The 23,860-nt window shown below is 38.9% G+C and overlaps 1 protein-coding gene across 2 annotated transcripts in view; it reads right to left on the bottom strand.

Annotated features, from left to right (window-relative positions):
* Window positions 1–1,060: 1,060 nt before the first annotated feature.
* rbm33b (RNA binding motif protein 33b) overlaps window positions 1,061–23,860 on the bottom strand; it is a 24,226-nt gene continuing 1,426 nt past the window's right edge. The window contains exons 3-12 of one of the 2 annotated variants that reach the window (XM_079451678.1): window positions 23,226–23,299; window positions 22,318–22,504; window positions 21,429–21,524; window positions 12,666–12,771; window positions 11,308–11,576; window positions 9,624–9,872; window positions 8,402–8,959; window positions 6,361–6,543; window positions 2,416–2,450; window positions 1,240–2,279 (exon numbers count right to left, since the gene is read on the bottom strand). In XM_079451678.1, the coding sequence (XP_079307804.1) occupies window positions 2,201–2,279; window positions 2,416–2,450; window positions 6,361–6,543; window positions 8,402–8,959; window positions 9,624–9,872; window positions 11,308–11,576; window positions 12,666–12,771; window positions 21,429–21,524; window positions 22,318–22,504; window positions 23,226–23,299 (1,836 nt within the window). In that variant the 3' untranslated portion in view covers window positions 1,240–2,200. Of the gene's footprint in view, window positions 2,280–2,415; window positions 2,451–6,360; window positions 6,544–8,401; window positions 8,960–9,623; window positions 9,873–11,307; window positions 11,577–12,665; window positions 12,772–21,428; window positions 21,525–22,317; window positions 22,505–23,225; window positions 23,300–23,860 lie in introns of both variants that reach the window. The other variant, XM_079451679.1, reaches the window with a different exon arrangement.

Genomic DNA, 23,860 nt, shown 5'->3' with positions numbered 1-23,860 from the left:
CACAAGTTGAAGCAGTGACTAATAACACTACCTGAGTCAGTTAATCCATCAGACTTCAATCAGACACCAGGCACAAAACCGCTGATGAATGATGCAGACAGGCTGAGAGATACACTGGAATGCTGATCTTTTTTCCTCTCAACGTTTAAGTCAAACACAACATCAGCCGGGGGAAGGAGGGGCACTCAAATTGCTTAATGAGAAAACTAAGTAACGTTTAGCGAGTGTTGCGACAAGGATTGAAATTCCACTCACATTCTGCTTTTGAGGAGGGAGCCGTGTTGACTCTGTGCGGTTGAGACTTGCGAGAAGACACAAAAGGAGCTGCGTGGAGACAGAAGGATGACCTTGGGCCTGGCCCAGGTACAAAAGCGCTCCTAAAGGAACATTCCATGAGACCAGGAAAACAAACTAGCCCCTAATCCTCTCTCTATTCCACAGTCTGCCGGATTAGAGAAGGGCCACTCTCTGCAAATGTTGACATTCTCAAACACAAGACGTCGGAGGCTTGGAAAATATTTTAGAATGAAACGTCTGTTGCGAGCAAAAGAACGGAGCACAATAGATGAGGCGGTCTTGTTATATCTAAGAAGCAGTGAACCACGTACTCTTTCAGTGGTCTGTGTGAATCCGTTCTTGGGGGGACTTAAATCAACAATGCTGACAGCATTTGAAAACAGTCCACATAACAACTTACTGCAAATTCTAAAATGACCTGAAGAAATATGATTATACAAATAATGTAAACCTTTCCATTCTTGATCACATCATAAATTATGATCTTAATGACGTATTATATATGATGAGCTTACCACATACCATATGCCATGTATTACCCATGAGCTAGTTATTAATGGTCTGTATTTACAATTAAACATGAATATTTTAAGTTACTCAAAACAAAACATGTCACATTGATTAATTGAAAAAGTACCCAATTGGCCACTAGGTGGTGCTGAACAGCTACAGTGTATGAATTTGTAGACTTTATAGATAGGGTAAATGAATGTTCGTGTCAAATACAGTGCCTGATGATACAGTGCAATGATGTTGGACGGAAAGAAAGTGATGCACCATCAGCCATGTGCCATTTTTGACCATTTTCACACAAGGCCAAAAAGTGACGTTGAGGTATATTTGCATTCAATTCCCTCTCAGGTCAGATTAAACCATTAAAATATGTTGCAGATGTCATTTAGCTTTGTAGCTAATTTGGGGGCTGCAATATAGACCTTGGAAAACGTAAGCAACCTGTCTCAGATTTTCTACGACTACAAAAACGTTTGAACAAAATACAACCGACAGAATATTAATAACCAGATCAAAATGTTAAACAAATATCTTTAAGGTTTGATGGTCACTGTCCTTCTGACACCTCTTATGTCCAAATAGGCTGTTATTAAGAAAAATACTGTACTTTTTAAATGATTCAACCCTTTGTTGTCAAAGTTGACAAGCACTTTATATTGGTTAGATATTTGCAAAACTCAGTGAAACCCAAAGGGAGACTTATGATCATGATTTATGACAAAAAATAAAAATTACCAAAAATGGAGATACAAGGTTTCAGAAGGACAGCAGCGATATGTAAAATAAAGTAAATAAAATGAAACCAGTAGTGCTTTTTGACCAGTGTTTTCATCTTGTGAATTTGTTTATACCGTCTATAGTACCAATGAAATAAAAATAATATGTGTTTATTTGAAATACAGCCATTCTCCTGAACAAAGTCTTTTGCCAATTTTTCCTAAAGCTGAATTTCATTCTTACTTCAAATGCAACAAACGAACGTGAATAAAATATAACATATTTAAATAAAAAGCATTTTTACATTTTACATTTTTCAGAGTTGGACATCACTGTTTGGCCACTACTGTATTTTCTCTATGCACTCTGGGCAAATTGATAAATTAGTAAGCAAAGGAAACCATACAATTTGGTATAAAACGGACTCAAAATCAGTACATTAATACATCAAAAAAACATGTGTGACGTAGGGATTTCCAGTTTGACGACATGTACAGCTGCGAGTAACATGCAACCAGTTTCTGTATTTAATGAAAAACGAGGAGCAAAATGTAAACATTTTTAATAATGGGGAAAATAAACTTTCAAGACCAAATGTGAATCAAACTTCATCCACAACAAAAATATTGCCAAAAAAGAAGAAAGAAAAATGAAAGATGAAACTCCGATGGACTCATTTATTAAGTCTTACTATGAAGTTGACATCACTTTGAGTAGCAACAGACTCTGTTCTCAGGCCGGAACTGAAGGGTCTGTAATAGCCGGAACAGAAAAGAGAAAAAAGAGCTTGATTGAGCAACACGGTATATGGTCCACCATACCACAAAGAAATATGAATGAAACCGAGGCATGCTGAGAAACGATGGATCTGAAGTGGAGTCTACTTACATGAAAGCGCAGCATTGGTTTTCCCCGACTGGCACCTGTGTCAAAAGAAGGTTATAAAGGTCAGATCAAAGGTATGACCCGAGAGGGACACTCATTAAAAAGTAATGATGTTGAGCTGGCGACCATTATCACGTTCCTGTATTGTACTCCTCCTGTTTTTATAGGGTGATAGTGGGCCTGGTGCCTATGAGGGTCAGCGGTGTGTTTGTAATGCTGGTGACATCATAAAACTGCCAGCTCATTATAGGCCACTGAGAAGCGATGTTGCATGTAATGACCGATGCTTTAAGATTCCCGGTAGCTTTTTGGTCATTGCAGGACGCTGTGTGTGGTACAGATCTTAATACACATACACCATAGAACCCATCCTGTCACCACTGACATGCTGTTTTACTGACAGGGAATGACTGCACAATGCCACCGCTGAAATAAGACAATGTGTGTTCCAATCACTTTACATAATTTTTATACATTTTTTAAAATTTCGGTTTGTAGGAAGGGTGTAAACTGTTTGAAGGTCACTGCAAGTAACCTAAGGAACAAGCGAGCATAAATACACTTCACAGGAAGGAAGTACATACACCCATTCGTCAATACTTCTTGATCGCTTTATAAGGTTTGGCTATAATAAACATAAGAGTTGGGAGAACAGAAGTCTAAATCAACCTAATTAATCTCAGCAGCAGTTACAGAGTTGTTTTTGACCAAAAATGTATCATGGGACGGATAACACTTAAAGCCAAAGAAGGTGATTCTTTTCACAAACAGTTTGTGTTGTGCTGTAAGTCTCTTCACATCCTGATATCAATCGCTAAGTGGACTAAACAACTGTATCCAAACAGCAGTACATCCATAAATGACAAAAAAAAGAGTATACTAAACATTCCTTTATCACTCATTGTTATAAGGTTTCTTAGTATGACAAATGATGTACTGTTTTATATGAAAATTAATTTGAATAATCTTGTAATAAAATGTTTTCATTTTATCAGCATTTCTAGATGTACTGTGGCCATTCCAGTCCAGTGTCTGTTCAATTTCAACAAAATCTAATCTTAGGAGTGCACAGCAATGCGAAAGACTGACAGCATGTCAAAACATACAAAAACTGTGATAAAATGCAGGTTATCGCATAAAAAATATACGTTTTGAACCTAAATATTCCTACACAAACAAATAGAAACTTCTATAAAAAATAAAATGGAAATTCTCTCTTAATTGTTTCCACAGCTGTACGCTGTATACATAGGATGTGTATAAATTGTTTGCGTTTGATGACACTGCAGGGCGTTTCAAATCAATGAAGTGGTTCAACTGAAGGGAATTTCTTCAGATCTAGAAAACCTCTTTCCTGAGTGGTGTGTGGGGAGCAGTGAACACCACATAAACACCCTATAAACCGAACAGCAGCCGAGGCCTTGTAGGACACACTAAGTTTACAAATGCCATACAGAAACTTTACAAGCGATAATATATTGATACAATTATAAACTATTTGTATTGCTCAAACTACTTTAAAAGTAAAAGAAGGCTTTTGAACAAACATAGAATTCAAATGAACACGGATCAATGTTGGTCAAATTGACATTATACAGAAGACCATAACATCCATACCCATTAAATATCAACATTTGAATTTCCGCGCAAACAATCCAAGCAAGACCGCCCTCTAGTGGACCTTTAAGATGACTTGCTTAGATGCAGAAGCATTGGGGAATCTCAGATTTTAGATTCTCACAAAACAAGAATGAAATAAAAAAAGGAACAAAATACGCATCTCACTTAAAACCAACACCACCTCCACCACCGCGATAATGTTATTACTTCTTTCATTCACTTCAGAATCATTTTTTTAATTTTTTAAGCAAATTAGTTCATTCCATATAAACCGTGACAGCGGATCAATTTCTATATTGTTTAATGTGAAAAACAGTGAGATAACGCACACACGCACAGCTGTGATTCAGGTGAGTGGCGCACAAACATTGCTCAAGGCAGTGCTGTGATGCCTCTGAGTCAGAGAGTGAACGCTCACCTCTCGCTCTCTGTGCAGTAATGCGCGACATGACAGCCGAACGCATCTCAACCCCGTCAAGCCTTTAGATCTGCACACACCAGGGATAGAGTCGTACTGTGCAGACAGGCACATCAACAGACTAGGCAACAGCAGGTGATTGGCTGCAGTCAGGATGAGGAACTATGGGGGAATACTCCATCCTCGAAGCTTCCTACTTCCTGCTCAGTCACCTGAGCATGTGTTTAACAAGTAATTACATGTCAAAACCTAACAACGGATTTTGTGACAAGATCTCGAAACAGGTCAGCTAGAAACCCAGGTGAAATGATGCTTTTAGATTGAGTTTCCTCAGAAAGGAAATTATAAAATACAATAATGAAGACATGAAGTCATACATGGTTTCAATGACGTAGGGATGAATACCAAAGGGTAGAATTTATATTTTCGGGTGAACCGCGATTGCATTTTCAGCATAACTGTGCTGCAACATTAACTGGACAGGACAGGTGTCATCAATTGCACAACTGGGCGTAACTTCCACAAAGGGGTTAAGCTGTTTCACAGTAAATTGCACTGATCGTATCAGCTTTCCAGGGTGAGAAGACGAGGCTGACAGTGAGTGGTGGAGTTGGGAGCGGAGCGAGGATTTGACCTACCTGAACGAGTCTTACTGACATCAGCAGGTTTTTCAGATGGACCCCAGCGGTTGATGAAGAAAGCCCTTCAACTGACACCGGATCTGCAGCCTTACCCCTCCTTCCCCCTCCCCTCCCGCTCGTCTGTTTGCCTGGCACCAAGTGGGCACTGCCCATCTGGCCCTTTTCGACTCTACTGTAGCACTTACAAACAACCTGCAGCGAGCGCCAGGCGCACACCGAGACGACCGGTTCAGTTTGCCCTTCTGGCGTTTGATGTTTCGATACTGACAGGATGCCGCAATGTGCTTTTTTTACTTTACTGACCAAAAATATACAACAATAACACTCTCACACATTCAATTACTATCCCGTCGAAACTTGTGTGATCTGAAAAGCACAACAAAAGCAGTGCAAAAGTTGTCTATGGTCAAACCACAAATTATATAAAGAGTTTATTTTCAGTAAGAGATTAAGAAAACCATGTTTTTTATTATTTTATCTTGTTTTTATTGTGTTAGTTAGCTGTATTTTTGTACTAATGGCTTAAATCAAAACAAAACAATTGCAGTTTGATTACTAATAATCAGAATGCACAATAAAAAACATAATTTCAGATTTTTTTCTAAAATATAGATATAAATTGATTCAAGACACTGTAGTTAATTTATGTTAATGTTATGTTATGATATTATATCCGTAAATTCTTTATACAGCGGACTACCAATTTAGGACCAAATTATTCAGACACTTTGACCTGACCATGTTTTGCTTAAGGTTTCTTTTTAGTTCTGTAATTGCTAATGCGACCTTTTTACACCGCAGACTGAAAAAATAAACATTGCTTGGTAATTGGTTTCATTACATTGGTATTAACTAATTGTGTACTTATACTTAACAGCTTTTCAACCTAATCCGCCACATACCTTTCTATTAAAGTTATTACAATTTTCTAAACTACAGCGTATAAACTCTGAAAATATGAGAAATGTTAAACGTGTCTGAAAACATTTTGGTTCGACTATTTATGATCTGTGAGAGTTTTGAAGCCAATAAGAGTAAACCAAAATGTAAGTGTTTAAACTCGGTCAAAATAAAAGATTCATAGTGATCTTTATGCAGTTTATGAATGAAAAATGCCATCAGTGACATCTGTGATGCAGGGCATCAAATCAAATGTGACTGGTTCTAACATGCCTCATGACATTAAGAACTTTAAGTTGTAAAGATGTGAACGACGAAGGATGAAGTATTCAAGCATTCACACCAGTATATAGACAGAGACACATTTACCTTGTGCTGGGACTGGTCTGGGATGGCTACTCTACTGTGATTGGGGCAGAGCAGTCTTGGGCTGTGTTGTAGAAATGAATCGGGTGTTGTGAAGGTGACGACTCTGGGCTCAGTTTCAATCACCGTCCTGGACTCTACACTCATCTGGCGTGTAAGATTAGATCTTGTGCTTTCTTGTCTATCCTGTAAAAAAAGCCCAAAAATATTCGCTTTAGCACGTCCCATCCGTTAATGTTTGGCTTACTTCTCATACATTGTATGCAGATATATCAACAAACATACGACATCCTCAATCACCAGTCCTCATGGCCTCCTTTTTGTAATATTGTACTATACAGTACATATATGTACAATATGCTCATCCGTTTTCCTCTCTAAATGAAGTTTTTCCTTCTCAGTATATTTTTAGTCCACCTCTATGTGTCCTCCTGACCTTTCCATGCTGTATCCACCCTTCCTGTCCTCCTGCAGAGTGTCCCACCTCACACGTTAATGAGCACAAACAAATCAGGAGACCCCATGACTGTCTCTGCTACATTACCAGCACTTCTCTCTTCCGGCCCGAGCTCAATGTCAAACCAGACCACTACACTGCTGTGAAAGCCTGCAGTCAAAACAACTGGCCAACAGTGTTCTACAACAATGTCACTCCCACAGACTATGTTATGATGTCAGACAGCATCACAACATTCCCAGTGAGAGAACAGACTTGGACGAAATTGATTCTTCCTGCATGGTCTTTTGAAGGTATATACTGCCACGAAAAAATAAGAGAGACCAAATTTCATTTGTTCATTCTAGGCCAGGGTCTGCAGAATTTCAACAAAATCAAACCTCAGAAGTAACCAAAAGTCATCCAACAGCAATGTGAAAGACTGACAGCATGACAAGACACATGACACTTAGTTTTTTTCTACGCGAAATATTACTGCTGTATTGCTTAAAAGTGAACATGAACTTGTTTACTTTGCAGTATTTGAGGTCTGAAAAATACAGAGCATCTTTTCTGTTATTTTGACCTGTTTCTCCAGTTTTCATTTTCTGCAAATAAGAAGTAATATTTTTATTTCGAATTTGGAAGAAATATTGTTAGTTGAATGAAACAAAAATGATCATTTTACCTACACATAGCTATGAATCGTAAATAATTTTGAGATTGGTCTCTTAATTTTTGTCCGCGACTGTATATACTGTATACATATATTCTTTACTTCTCTATTCAAAAGCTACATTTTCAATTACGCATAAGCATTTAACCGGTATTCTGCGTTTCCGCTGCTCTCAGCACAGTGTAAAGTGAATACGCCCCCTCTGCTCTACATTACACCATTCACGCTCTAAGCTCTATTATCCCGGGGTGACAACACTTGACAAATTCCCCGTTCAGCCACACTACCGCTTTGTGTTCCCCGTCGGTGCGCCTGCTATTATTCCTGATGAAAAATTAATTTCCCTTATCTATGGCTAAGCTCCTCAATCCAAATCCGCCACACTAGCGACTCTTTATTTACAAGTATTAGAAGAACGTGCCCACACTCTCTCTCTCCAGCAAACGCTCAAAGATTAATTGCACGTCTTCAGGGGGTGACATCCAATTCTGAACACCTGAAAGATACTTGATACTGGAGAGAGGCAACGAGATAACATTGTCAGCGCGGATGAGACTGACAGCAGAACAATGTCCCTGGGTAGCATCCTGCTGATCTGTCTTTCAACAGGGACGCACCACTCAAACGCAACCTCATCGATTCAGCAGTCCGCGGACGTTTCTCCGCAAAGACAGCCCACCCAACACCACAACCTCTATTAAGACTGACACCCTGTTATCTTCATCGCCTGGCAAAGACCGCTTGCCTTCGTCTCAGGATGGGTTAGGGAGAGAAGTGAAGGAGGACGTTGTGTAATGTTGCTTTGAAAAGACTAGGGGTGAATAACAGGTTAGGTACTATGAAACTTCTGAATGTAGCGCTCACTTAAAAACAATAATACATGGATTTATTGTTTGCAAATAAATGTCGTTTTGTAAAAGAACAGAACTTACGCTTGTGTTGAAGTGTTTGACCACTCTAATTTTGATAGGAACAGACGTATCAAAATCTCCCAACTCTAGCATCCTCTTTCCAGCTTCCTGTGCTTGTGACGCCCAAGCAGTGCTGCAGTGTAGGTCCCCGTGATCTGGGAATACAACCCTATCCGTGCCCATCTGATGAGGGTGATTATCTTGCATCTCTTTTCCCCGGCCTGATGACGCTTGAGGTGTGGCCACGAAAATATGGTACTGATGCTGCTGAGGTACGAGCTGGCATTCTGAATGGCAATTTGAGACAGAACAAAGAGTGGGACTATGAGAAGAGGGCAGGTGAGTAACCTTCCGACACCAAGATTTTGGGATTGTCTGCTGGACATGCGGAGTAGGTTTTTGTTGATGTTGGTTGTTTTTCCAGCATCTCTGGGAATCTCTCCGGAGGCGGTCCGGTAGCCGGTGTTTCTTGTTTATGGCCTGCATACGCCTCCTTCGTTCCTTCTGCTCCAAGATCTGCTTCCTCAGTTGTATCTGCTCCATCAGTCTCTGCCTATACAACTCGTCATCATCACCGCACTGAGGATAACAAAACACACCAGTTACACTAAGGGTATCATCACAGAGGATTGGATTATATAAATGCACACTGGATTCAATTCATTAGTACACATGCATTTTATTAAGCACTTTATAACAAATGCAATCATTACACAAGGTGCAACTGCATCGTCTTCGACCATTTTATTGATTTAGGCACAAATTTTTTAACCAAGTATAATCACAGAGCAAGTTGTGTTTTTTAATCCTTGATGATATTGGCAAATACGTGTTGATGGTTTGCTGTCTATGCTCAAACATGACTGCAGGAGAAGAATGCAGAGTGAAGCTGGATGGATGGATTGATTTTCAGAGCAAGCCTTTGAAAGGCCTTGACAGCGCCTATTGATTTCCTCCTGACTGCATTGTTAGAGGTAATAATTGGGTCTAATGAACAGCTTTCAGTCAGTCTGCTTGACCTTGAGCTCATTGAGCATGAGGTGAAAGGCTCTATTACACCACAATTTAATATCAACGAGAAAGAGAGAGAGAGAGGGGAGCGAAACAGACAGAGACTCCAAACAAAGACAAAACGAAAGCTTGAATTTCTTTAAAAGTTCGATTCCACAACATTATTAGTGATGGCTTCATTAACAAGGTTTTACATGAATAAAGTCGTGATTGCCGCAGGCATCATACTGACCTCTTCATTGATTTTGATGTTTCGCGGCTTCACGTGGAGTTTTTGAGGAGCTGGAGGAGTTTGGGGCTCCTCCTTGACCTTCTGACCCGCTTTCTTTCCCACCGTCCCCTGCGCTGGTGGAGTTTTGGCAGAGATGGTAGACTTGGCACTTGCTGGCTGCTTTGTAGCAATGGGCATCCCTCTGGCAACAGCCATCGGCTTGGCACTAGATCCTATCCTGGCAACGGCTCTGACCAGCACAGCCGGTTTCTGTTTGGGAGGAAGGTTGTTTTTTGAAATAGTTACGTGCTGTTTATGCAAGTTTTCAACTACTTTAAAAGACCACTGAAATCTTTTGGATTTGAGGGGTAGACATACATAAAAATAGATACGAATTTGGATCAAGTCATTTTAAGGCAAGTCGTTTTTATAACTACTATTTTAGGACTTAAAGTATACAAGCATCTGACTTACAGTAACTTAGTCACTTTTTATGTCTACAGTAGAAATAATTAAATCTAACTAAACAGGTTACAGCTTTAACCAATGAGATTCCACATCGTTCCTGATGCGAGCAGAGTTTGACATTGTGGTGTGCTCTGTGATTGGCCACACTGGGGATGTGGGCGATCAGGAGGGTGATGGAAACTCCATCCACATGAACAGATCATCCATTAAGTATCTAATGTGTTTCATAATGACTGAATTTTTTTTGCTGGAGATAGTTGCTGGAAAAAAATTAAAATAAAGATTTGATTTTAATATGATTGTTTGAGAAGGCATATGGGACAAAAACATTTGAACATTGTCAGCTCCCAAACAAAGTTGTTTGTAAATCTGTCTAATAGGCCTTTACAATACTACAATGACGCTTATCTTGAAAGTCTGTTTCAGAAATCATAATCAGAAACAAAATACCATGAGAATGCAATAACAATATAATAATATTGATGTTAATAAACATGACACTGCTCCAATTCAGCCTCTGGTTAAAGGGATAGTTCACCCCAAATTAAAATTCTGTCCTCATTTCCTCACCCTCACTGTCATTTCAAACTCGTGTGACTTTCTTTCTTCTGCAGAACACAAAATAAGATTTATTAAAGAATGTTGTAAACATTCACTTGCATTGGTTTTGTGTCCATACAACAGAAGTTTTGTTCGGTTACCACTTTCTTCAACAAGTTGCGAAAAAAAGAAATGTATACAGGCTTGAAATGACAAGCGGGTGAGTAATTGATGGCAGAATTGTCATTTTTGGGTGAACAGTACGGCCCAAAGCTACTTTAAACACTAGAGGGCAGCGTAGCCTACGTGTCCATCTGTCTTAGCGAACAGGCCCTTTATTGCTCAGCCACTCACCTGGATACATTTAAATACATTCATGCATTTTTATCACATGATATTAATAGTACCTAAACATATTTTTTAAAGGATAGTAGAAACAGAAAACAGAATAATTTGGTGAAAATCAGATTTATATTCATGTCACCATAATAAGCTCCACTCCTCAATCCGACTAACCACTAAGTCACAGCTCCACCAAACAAAAAAGAATTAGTCACATGGGATACAATTCTGAGAATTACATTACAATGAGAAATAGGTAAGAAATCCAAATTACATTATAAGGGGTTATACGGATTAAGCCTTGCTACAGGACGCAAATGGATATATCAATGCCAAGTGCCTCAATTAACATTACCTGTGCCCGGGGTCCAGAGGGATCAGTAAAGTAGGGGACAGTTCGAGGTGATGGAGGATTCCGAAGAGGGTCCTGTGCGGGTTGGAGTCTTCCAGACTTTGATGGACTCATGGGTCCCTGTAGAGCTGGACTGGGCCTCCAGGGGTCACTCTCACATCCTGAAGGTTGATAAAAGCCCTTGGGAGTCTGTCCAGCGAGGAGCGGATTAGTGTCCAGAACTGAAGCAGGGTGTTGTTGATCTAACATATGCTGTCCTGGGAACCTTGTCTCTTTGAAGGAGGGGTGAAGAAAAGACAAAAGTGAACATGCGGCTGCCATATTGCCGCATTTCCGCTGATCTAATGTGACATCTCTACTTCTGTTTGCATGTTGTGTGTCTGGCTGCATACAGCAGGTGCTGAGGATGGAGCAAAGGTCAAACAGGAATTTTCTCTCTAATTCAAACATTGTAAATTCATTATATTAACTCGCAACTCATTGATTGTCTAATATATGTTAAACAACATAAGTACTGTAATACACACAGTATACTGTTACAGAATAAAATAAGAGACGACTCCAAAATTGTCTCAGTTTTTCAGAATTTACCATTTAAAGGTATGTGTTTATGTAAAATAAAAATGTGTGTTTTATTTTGTGAGGTAGCGACAACATATTACAGAATAAAACAAAATTAGCAAAAAACGAAACAGGACAAACTATTCTGAATACCAAAAAGATGCAATGTTTGCAAATCTTGCAAAGAAAACAAGTTTAAATTTATGTTTAAACAATGGAATAAGCCTGGTTTTCCAGAACTTCCATACGTCTTTCACATTGTGAATATTTTCCTATCTGTATACTGTTTGTAAAAAACCAATAACGTTAAAAATATGGCACAACATAAATGTATCTATAGAAATTTATGTTGTAACAAAAAAAATCCACAATAAATTAAAGGCATATTTATTTTAGAAAAACAATTGTTATTAAAATGTATTTTAAAAATGTGTTATAGTTATGTATATAGATTTTTTAAACAGATCAAAATAGTTTTTTCTGTTAAGTGACCCTAAACTTTTACCCGGCATTGTATGTGTGTGTGTGTGATATATGTATATCATTTAGTTATTTCTGTTAAGTGACCCTAAAATGTTGCCCGGCATTGTATGTGTGTGTGTGTGTGTGTGTGTGTGTGTGTATAAATATAAAGAGCACAGTGTCCTAACTATAGAGAATCACTGTAACAGATGGCTCATAGGGAAAAAAGCAAGACCATGTGGATCCATACATCCACCTTCTGAGACCGGATGTGTATGCAACCCTATTTGCTCAACCGTCTGGAGTGCACTGTATGCCACTGGGATATGTGGTCTCACCAGGACTGTAGCAGGGTCCGGTGAGGGTCTTCTCTGGGGCAGGCTGTCCCCTGCAGGAGGAGTGTGTGTGACGAGAACAGAGGCTCCCTCGTAACTCTGCTCCGTTCTAACCAAGACAAACACACAGACAATTGAGCATGAATTTACCTCGAATGCTTGAGGTTATACATCAAAGGTTATAGCAATACATCCGTGACTGACATTTACTATAAATAACAATTAGAATTAACTTGCTAGTGCTATTGCTGTAACTGTACATTTAATTATAAATTTCAATTTGGTTGAAATTTTAAATTCGTTATTGATCAAGTACTTTAAAATAAGTGTCCAAAACTGTCTCCTCACCTTATCCTGAAAGTAACCGTACAACAGTAAGCTTATAGCAATGATTTATAGACTGTTTCATGGGAAGCACGCATCTGGTCAGAAGTTACCTTCCGGTCTGTGTTTGTTGATCGGTCTGGCTGGTGGCTAATAAAACTATTTATTTAATTTAATTACAGTTTTATTAATATACATTTATATTGATATCATATTGTATAATAATTGTATTAAATAAACAATTTGTTGAATTTAAGTTTAGCCAAGTAACGATTGTTCTAGTGGTAACGCAAAATAATACTGGCTAGACATACTTTACCTGGCATGCTAATGTAATTTACTTGTTATTTCTAAAGGGACTCTTTTCTTTGGGGATGTGTACCAGAAGTACAATTCGGGTCACAAAAGCGTCCATGCGCATTAACATTTGTTTGAAACCGTCTAAAAGCTCTTTTAATTTCAACTAACGTTAAGATAAGTATGTAAGGTAACCTGCAAAATTGTATCACAGTGTCGGCGGAATATAGAGGCAGAAATGACAAATTTCAGCAAATGTCATGCAAAAAAAATCACAATACTGCAAAACGAGATGGTAACAATGATGATCGCACATTATAAGAGATTTTAAGAGCTGACAGAAACTTTGCTGATGCTCTGCCCATTATAATCGCACCCATCAGACGTAATTGTACTCGACTTTTCACAAAAAGCACGATAACAATCCACTAATCCTTCCAAAGAAATCCTAACCATCCTGATTTCACCTTTATCCCCTTAAACACCATTTCGGCTCTCCAAAAAGAACCTTATCACTCTACTTTGCTTAAAAACGCCGCCCCTGCCTCCGTTAATTACCCGATGCTATCGCTCCTAATCTACATTCTAAACCAGAATTGATCACTCTTCTTTTTTCCCTCGTCTTGGCCCGTGCGCGAATGAGATTCAAGCCAAGTCATCCTAAACAGAAAGTTAATCAGCGGCTCTATGCAACAGCCTGTGGTTCAGAAATAACTGGCCATTGTGCACTTAATCAGTTCTCCACTCAAAAGGTCACTTCCAGCCCCCGGTAGGATTTAATTAAAAGCACTACACAAAAGCAAAAGCCGCTTGTATGAATTTGATAACCAAGCACGCTTCTTCAATGGCTAATCCCGCATTTACAGAGAGAGAGAGAGAGAGAGCGAGCGAGGCGGTGAGGGAGGGAGGGAGCGAGAGCGAGAGAGATAGAGGGCTGCTGGAGCTCTCCAGGGCTGGAGCCAGGTGTGGATTGCACCTCATTCAATAACCGAGATGATTTGGAGGACAATGGAAGGGTGTTTCATTAGAATCATGCTCGGCCTGTTGTCTTTCACTCTCGGTATTAGAACCGCCATTGAGAATACCATTGAGACGGCACTGCTCATTTGGTCACGCCATTGGGTCTTTATACTGAAGGAGAGATGCTGTTGTGGAATCAGAGAGCCATAAGAGTTGTTTAATTTCAGTTCACTTTAAATGAGAGGATAATGTGGGCTACTGCTGAAAAAGGTCAAATTAGGGCAAAACTGAGCAAAATAGACAAAGTGTGTCATTCCTAAAATGAACCTATAATATCCGTGATGCGTTTTGTATAAGAAAACATCCTGATGTTTTTCTTTGCACAAACACCCACCCTAGCGATTTGTGACAACACAGAATTAAAAACTTGCGGGCAATCCACTGATCCATAGCAAAGAGGCTTTCTCTGCCTCACTCACTATCAGAGCTGTCATTCAGCCAGCGCAAACAAACAGAAGCCGGTCCATTCTCTGCCGCAATTAATGGAATTAATGAGATCTATCACTGGAGGCGATTCATCCATTTCACTACAATGGAATACTCCGTGCACTTGTAAAATGAAGTTTAAAATGATAGACAGGATTAATATTTAAATACCATTCTTCATAAAAAATACTGCACACACACACATGCCGCAGATGGGACCCTCCATGTACGATTAGTGTGTGATTGTATGATAATGGTATGATAATCGTGATTAATCAGATGCCCACTGCATGGAAGTTTCCGGGGGCATTCTGTCACCTGCATTCTAAACGGCATCATACCAAGCCCTTGTCTGACGGCACTGCTGATTGGCTGATGCTTAGTTGATTCGGTAATGTCACCGATCTTGTGAGATGCACATTTGAGAGTGGAAAAATACACCCACCACATCATGGGCATCGAGTGCGTGTGGTCAAATGCCCAGATGGTCTAAGAAAAAGACCATCTATCCTGATCATGTAAATTGCCGCACGGATATAAAAAGGCCTTTTTTGACTCGAGAGTAAAATTTGCAAACCGGTACGCAATAAACACATACAAGTCTGCGCCGTTATGATTTACACCTCATCTAATGTATACAACACAACAAATTGAAGCACACAATATTCAGATTTGATATTTTGAGGTCCTGGAATAGGACTCGAATAGTACAGAACTTGTGAAAACGATGTTTGGCTTTATATACCGTGCCCTTGACCTTACATCCCATCTAGCATTAAATCCCCCTCCTCCCTAGAAATGAAATAAACATGTGCCTAAAGCCCATATCAAACCTTTCCAGTTGCGCGGGGACGCCTATCAATGTTTACAGATTCAACTCAAACAGTGTTTAGCCAGGGCACTCATGATTAATAGCAGTAGAAAACATTTACACACAGGCACGTTTGCAAGCGTGAATGTGAACACACACGCAAACACACACACACACACTGAGCGAGCAGCTGCTACTCTCTCGGATGCTCCAGGGATCCACAGCAGGCCTGGCCTGGCTTTGTGTAGACATCAAGGGCACAGCAATGAAAAAGGATCATGCTTATTTGACACTCATTTCTGAGTGGACACCTCAACTTCCTCCAAAAACAGGAAATGGAATTATCCCTAGTTCTGAATTTCAATTAAGACAGAAATCTTAGTTGCATTTAAATGAGGTTCTTGTGGTTAAACATTAACTTTGGTTATTATCTAACACCTCGTTTTTAAGAGCAGAAAAGGTTCGCCAAATGTTTAACTGACTAATGTATCAAACAGTGTTCAACCAACAAACTCATGCAATATTTATCAGCTCATTATCTCATTCACAGCAATAACATCTTGTTGAAATGAAGTAACGTTGAAAGGCCTTAGGCAGAGAGTAAATCCAAGCCTGAATCTGACCTTGCTGGAAGAGGGCTCATGTGGTCACGGAGAGGACGTGTGGTGATTGTGTGGCGGAGAGACCTGGGGTGTGACTTGGGGCTCTGGTGGGTTCTGTGGGTGAATGCACTTGCCCGAGGGGTGCGATTAAAAAGGAAAGGCTATGATCGCTACGATGCTTTTACTGTTTAAGGATACTGTATGCCTGCAACAATACGATCTTTATAATTTCTCATCTTCTTCTACAAGAGATGACTTCATCAGATGCAGAATCATTTGAATATAGCCGAGCCATTCAGCATTTTACTCTGAGGCTGACAGACAATGAAGCTGCCACTCGTTCTGCAGAGAGAAGAGGGAGGGGCTGTGATACCTCTCCTCTGCCTGTCTGTGTCTATTAATGCCATGATCACAGATTAGCGTGACTTCAGGAGAGAACGAGACGGGGACTGAGGGCAACATGGGAGGAGAGAAAGGAAGGTGAAAAGAGGCCAGGACAAAGAGAAAAAAACGATATAGTGCAAGAAACGGTTTTATCGTCAAAAATAAGGTTCCCACACTTTTAAGACTTTTATTGCTTATCTATGACTTCTATAATTACAATTATAATTATTATCTATAATTATTTAGTTTTTATTATATATAATTAAAATATTTACATAAATATTTTATAGACTGGGGCAGATTCATATTTTGGTGTCAGGTCCCATTTCTTAAAATTAGCAGGTCTGAATAATTAAATTGGACCAAAACCATAATGGGATGTTAATGTGGCTCTGAATATCAAGCCAATTAAATATCTAACATGCAATTTTTTTCAGACTATTTTAATTTGACTCTGTTTAAATTACAACATATCATGCACTCAGACACAGTTGGAAGTGTTACGGTAATGCGATTTTCAGCAAACATACTATACAAAAACAATTCATTCCTAACACATTTATCTTCATTATGATTATTTTTTTGTGTAACTGAATTGTTTAATATTTAAAATCTTTGTAAGAATTTCCCAACTAGAAAGACCACTTTCTAAAAAATGTTTAACCCACGATTGAGTAAAATATGGCCAAACCAAAAGTTGATTTAGATGTGTCTAGAAATAAAAGTCCATATTTGACACAACCATGGGTTGAAAGACCCTGTAGGTTGATTTAATCCCAACGATTGGATTTATTCATATTTTTTTAAGATTAATATTGGGGCGGGATCAAGAAACGAGCACCAGTCAGGATTCGAACTCGGGTCGCTTGAAGCGCAAAATATAAACAAACCGTAGGAGCCGATAGTGTTTTGTGCTCTGATGGTTTGTCCATATTTTTCATCACTTTTCTATAAACCTGACAACAAAGGCCCGTACAAACTAAAAACACTGTTATTAATGCTGTTAATACTAATATTTTTCTTCAAAGAATGAAAATAATGTATACAATACCTGGCAATTCAATCAAATAAAGCACGCTAAGTGTAAGTGGTACTGTATCATGAGACAGCAGTTTAAATTACAGCAGATGAAGATGTCCACAACTCCAGTCAGCTTCTTACATCTGACATAATGCTAATGAATAGCTATGCATAATTTACACTCACTCTACCCGCTCCTGACATGTTGACCGAGCAGTTTCAGCCAATCCTAAACCAGCGCCACTTCCTTCCACATTCACCATGAAATCGAGATGAAGAGGGCGAAGTTTTTCTTTATCGTCAATGAAACAATCGGAGGAATGTGTTAACAGGAATACTGAAGTGCTATCGGGATGTTAAACCAGGCTCTTTTACATTCATTAAATACTGTTGAGGTCTTTACAGTAATCTCCCTATGCAAAATATCTTTTAGCACACGAGAGACGATAAATCCAAAGCAAAACACAAAGCTAATTTCGCCTGATTGACTTAATGTGGAAAACTGCCAAGTTATTTTGCATAATCCATATCAACAGCAGTCGGAGGAGCAATGAACCTTGATAATTGAAATCATTTTGTAAAAGCAAACCCACCATGCTCATGTGCAAACATGACAAAAACCGTTTTAACATGCATTTGTAAATCTCTGCAAACACACACACTATGTATGCTGAAGCCAATAATGAAAATTCCCATTTACATGTTAATGCTTAAAGTCATATTTAAAAACATATGCTAATAGTTAAAAAGATATGCATTTTGTTGGGAAAAATTGCCACTTAGTGTTGGCCTGTTGTGGCGTTTGCGTCTACTGTATGAATCACTATACTCTTGTCTATCCACAAGTTTCCTGCGCCCCACGATGCTTTGCGTGTAAGATGGGAGATACTTCCGGTTTAATGTAAACCAACGGATTTCTACCGTATTTCAAGTCAATTATTGCAGAACGTGAACTTGCGCACTAAACTACATCAGCATTCCGTCCACTACTTAATAGAGGAATGGGATTATGACTTTTATACTTGACGGCAGATATTTAGCAACTTTATTGATTCAGTTGTTGTGACAGTAAACCAATGAGCAATTTGAAAATTATAGAGGGTTTTCAATTTCTTTACGTGATGTCGATTGTGTGCCATTTAAAGATATAAAATATAAATATATATGTTTTTTTGTATTTAAAAGCGAACTGCCTTTAAACCCTTTAAAACATTCTCTCCACGTTTTGTTTATAAGGCGATAAGTAGATGAAATATCAACTTTACATCAGGCATTTCAGATGAGAAAAGTAGTCCACGGGCTGTGCTGTATTCCATCAGATTTTTACAAATAAATCAGTAAAATACAGTACATCCAGTTTACTGTCTCACGTTTTCATTGAAGACCATTACATATAATGTGTTGATGATTACATTCATCTATTTGAACAGTTCTCTTATCTACCTTTTAAAACTGCGAACTCTCTTTTTAAAGCCCATTCAGTCTAAGTGATGTTTCATGTTTGTTATCTATTTGCTTGACATACGGCAAGCAGTCAACACTTTTAAAGTTCGTCTTTTAAAAACTGTACAGGCCCTCACAGGAGCAGTCCATCTTAAGTTTAGATCCGTGTGTGAAGCGCCATTTTTAAGACGTGAAATAAGCTTCACGTGGTTGTAAGTTTAAAAATTTTTTTTACAGACTACCACATGAAACCAACAGTATTACAATTCAAAATATGAATCACAGTTTTATTTTGTGTCATCAGAATAAGTTATGTAAGGGATAATGCACAGGCAAGCCGATTGTTATCGCAGAAATAAGCTACGATGGGGCTTTCTTTCACGATAACAGCTGGCTTGTACATTATCCCGCTTATTATGCGGCTCCTTGCCACATGAGAAAAAAAAAACACGAAATGTTAATTTGGAAAAGATTTTAGCAAATTTTTACAGAATGCAGACCTTCTGCAAGGAAAAGCTGTCTACTTTCGGTTGTAAGGTAAGAAAGGATATACAAATGTCACGAACATGCAATTTGGTTTAATCATTTTTAAATATAATGTCACATATGTTATTAAAAGCTATATTTATACAAAAGTTTTCAAAAAATGATTTTTGAGAGGTTGTTATCTGGGAATAACGAACCTGCAAATGTCGATACTGGCCAATCAGAATCAAGCATTCCAACGAGCCGTGTAGTAATAATAAAGGTGCAATACACTACTTCCGCCACTTCTCCGGAAGCTGTACTCGCGTTAACTTTTACAGTGGCACCCTCTGGAAACTTGTGGATGGACCCAAAGCCTTTCAATTCCAAATCAGATCGTTCTAGCTCTTTATCCATCTCACAACACTCACCCTCAAAACTCTCAACCAGAAACAACTCCGCAAAACAACTGGATTTCTCCACAGATCAGTGTAGATCTGCACACACGTTAAATGCTGATCTAAAATGAAAACTTGATATTCATTGCTGAACAGCATATAACCGATCACTGATGCTTAAAACTGAGGCAGTGTTGCACTAATGGTTAGTGACTCGGTTGCGAAATCTATACATCAAGCATCATATCAAATCCTCCATTTGAACCTGTCTTCCACCCAACAGGCTATGAATCAGCAATTATTTCCTTCACACTACTTGTCAGAATCAATTTCGCTGCTCTGTGTAACAGAATGGTTTCGTGTGACATCTCCAATCAGTAGGTAGGGAGCACATCCTTTCAATGGAAATAGAGTGCTGCACAGGGTCGTAACTTCTGACAAAATGCAAATTACATTTGTAACATAAACTGAAATGTCAATTGAGCTTTGCTTCCCCTGCAGGACCCATCCAGGGTTGTTCCTTGGCTTTTGAGATTTACGATGCATTTTGTGCCCTGGATCAAAAATCCACTGGTGGAAGACACAAAGTTATTTGGTGGCATGATTTGGAAATGCTCCTTTTCCATCTGCTATACAACTGACTCCTTTTGTATCTAGCTCTGTAGAAGCTCTCTGTAACACTATGAGGCTGACACCATCTCCATCTGCAGGTGTATGTAAGGTTCTGCGCCATCTAGACCAGGGGTTTTCAAACTTTATGATGCAAGCACCCACTACTACCATCAATATATACTGTACATTTAAAATATAGTGACATAAAACAGCAACACATTGTTTCCCAGGTTAAAAGAAATGGCACTTGTTGGATGTATTAACCTAAAACATTTTCAATTCAAAAGTATTTGCGTTGTAAATTTCAATAAATCTTGTTTCATGACAGCTTTACAAAGAATGCTACCTTGCAAAACCCAGTGAACCCCAAACTCACTACAAAGAAAGAAAACAAATAACTAATGCTGGAAGGTATGCATGTAGCAGGAAATGAGAGCTAAACACTATTCTCTCACAAAAAAATATGAACACTTCGAGTAAAAATGTTTAGTAGACTTTTACAAGTTTTGATTTTCTTTTTTTTGAACATTTTTGGAGGACCCCTTCCGCAGACCCCAGTTTGAAACCCCCTGGTCCAGATGAACCTTTCTGAAATAGAGGCACATTTATGTGACAGACTGAAGATTGTTCTGGAAGATATCTGAATCCATTTAGCAAACTGAATAATTGGCCCAGAAGGTAATGAATTATTGGTGGCCAAGGGCATGAAACCATTTGAGATACATTAAGAAACTAAAATCATACATTTTTCAGTCCACCAATAGTGATAGGTAATGTCAATATTAACACATTCAATCGTTTGATTTATACATTTTTGTTTATGTTGCATGATAAACAATAATGTATGGTGTTGGATGATCACTTGATGTCCAAAATACAATTTGGGCCCTGAAGCAAAAGGGCTGAGAAACTCTTTAGTGTACATTGTGCCACATCAGTCAAGCAGGAGACTGAAATACAGTACCTCATTTGACTTCTGCATGGATGACCTGGGCATCACTTCTAAATCAAAATCTTTCATTATGTCGGCCTGCCGATCGTCCCTGTAGTCATCAACTTCCTGTAAAATATAAGCAGTGTTTCTAACTCTGAGGTTTTCCTGATCCAACATCTAACCAGTTGACATTTGGATAGAGCTGTCCTTGCATCTGATTAACATATCCAATGGCACCTCTGAATACAGCCATTGAGTATTGAATTATTCAACCTGGGTTATCGGTGACAGCTTAATTTGACCACGTTTTGTTCTCAATCACTTATGAACAGGTTGTGTCTTTATCCAAACGAACTAACCGCTAGCCCTTTATTCAGTGTCCTTCAAATAACGATACATTGACCTTACGAAACAAATCAGACCCATATTAGGGAAAATCTCTTTCTCTGGTGGACAGGGCAACAAGAGAGAAGAATCAGTTATGTTCACCATATCTAAGGCAAATAGATATCTTTTAAAGGGTCAATAATCTTTTCACCTACACAGGCCGTTATCAGATTCGGTTTACGGCTTGATAGAAGCCCATGCATTATCTGCCGCTGATAATTGGCGGGGAGTCTCTCCTACAACACAAAGACTTCTTTTCCGCTGGGATGCGGGCCTCAAGGTCAGATCTCAATTCTGCCATGGAGACAACAGGGGGGCATTACCTTCCACCAAACAAGCTGTCAGCACTAACTTTGTCAGGACACAGACAAATAAACTGCTAGAGAGTGATAATAGATCTAATTTCACCTCCCTGTCACTCGCTCTGTCTGCCCCCTCAAGGGACCTGATTCCAAAGCATGGAAAGAGCTTACAGAGAACAAAATCTAACAACAAAGCCAATGCTATCTAAGCAGATAAAGCAAGAACTCACTTGAAATTCATCTCCAGACGGAGCATTGATTTCGATGTCTAAAACTTCACCAGGGTCCACCTCTATTTCGGTCCGCTCTTCTTCAGCGCACGTGGCTTGGTCTTTGGCAAGGTGTGAGGTCCTGCACACAAGGAAAGGTTTTGCGATTGCCTGCAGTTTGGGTTGGGAAATGCTTTCCTCGTGATATCTGAAAACACAAATTCGACATGTGCAATGATTCGCAAACCAAATTCAAAACGTAATTGTTCAAAAATAAATGAAATGAGGAAGCGAATCGTGTCTTTATTAATCAACTATTACACATACAGATATAAATGGTACATAGTGTTTAATATTTATCTCATACACTCACATGAGATAAAGACTATATCAGTAGCATATCAGCTGTTTAATTTTACATGAAGCGGGTCGCCTCCTGGGGCGGCCTTGTTAAGATTATAACCAGCTGAATACTACTCTCTAACCCCCTGTTATCCTCGCTTTCAGTTACAAATGAAGGCGACAGTGAATTATCCATTTCTACAGTATACCATCAATAACAGTAACTGTAACCTTTTCTTTTGTGTAATGTTGCAACTACACTGTTAGGTGTAAGTATGAATCCAAGGCGATTGCTATATCCGGCCAGGCAACAAAAACAAACATTACGGAGCGCACCATTAAAGGGGTAGCAAGACTCTTGCAGTGTTAGGCAATCTGTATTCTGTTAGCAGCGCAATTCTTGTTTGGAAATTTGCCAGAGCAAGATATGGGCATTTTGAAACAACATTCTCATTATGTGTGATGTGCTTCTGCAGTGTTTGTTCGAAGCGGGACTCGAAACAAAGGCTCTGGGGAACATCAAGAATCAACCTTTATCTAACCGTTCACCTACAGGCTGCTGCAGGAGGAGGAAAAGTTCACCCTACCTCATAGTTTCGTTCTCTTCGTCGCTGCACAAAAGGTCATCATTCAGCTCTTCATCTGATGTGTTCGAATGTTCCTGACAAATATACCATCAATTAAAGCACAACTTTCCAACACAACTTAAAATGATCATGATTTGAGAAGACTTTAATCTTTGCTGATATAGACCGCTTAACACAGAACCTGTTCATTACTGTTCATGCTGCAACCACGGGAAGAACTTCTTCTTTACAAATGTATTTTTATTACATTTTCAAACAGACGATTTTGTGGATATCATTTTACAACTGTAAATATGAAATACGATTTATGAATTGGACTTCTGTTTCCTGGAGTCAAATGACCCAAAATGAAAAGTGGCCTTTTTAAATAAATCCCAGCTTGGTTGAATATAACATGTTCTGTTCTATAATAAACAGAAAATGGCAATAAAAATTTTTTTATTAAAAAATCATTGTTTTATCTTTCATTTGTTAAGTAAAAGAGTGTGCTCTTTTGCACTACAACCCTTTGTTTTTCATATCCATCAACAATGTGTCAGATTTAAAGGTTCTGGAATTCTGCAGCATCTAGCGGTGAGGCAGCGAATTGCAACCTACGGCTCACTCCACTCCCCCTTTCAAAGCATTATGGCAGA

This window comes from Barbatula barbatula, assembly GCF_947034865.1.
Source record: "Barbatula barbatula genome assembly, chromosome: 3".
Classification (NCBI taxonomy): Eukaryota; Metazoa; Chordata; class Actinopteri; order Cypriniformes; family Nemacheilidae; genus Barbatula; species Barbatula barbatula.
Note: the sequence above shows the minus strand (reverse complement) of the source record. Positions and strands in the feature narration are given on the sequence as shown.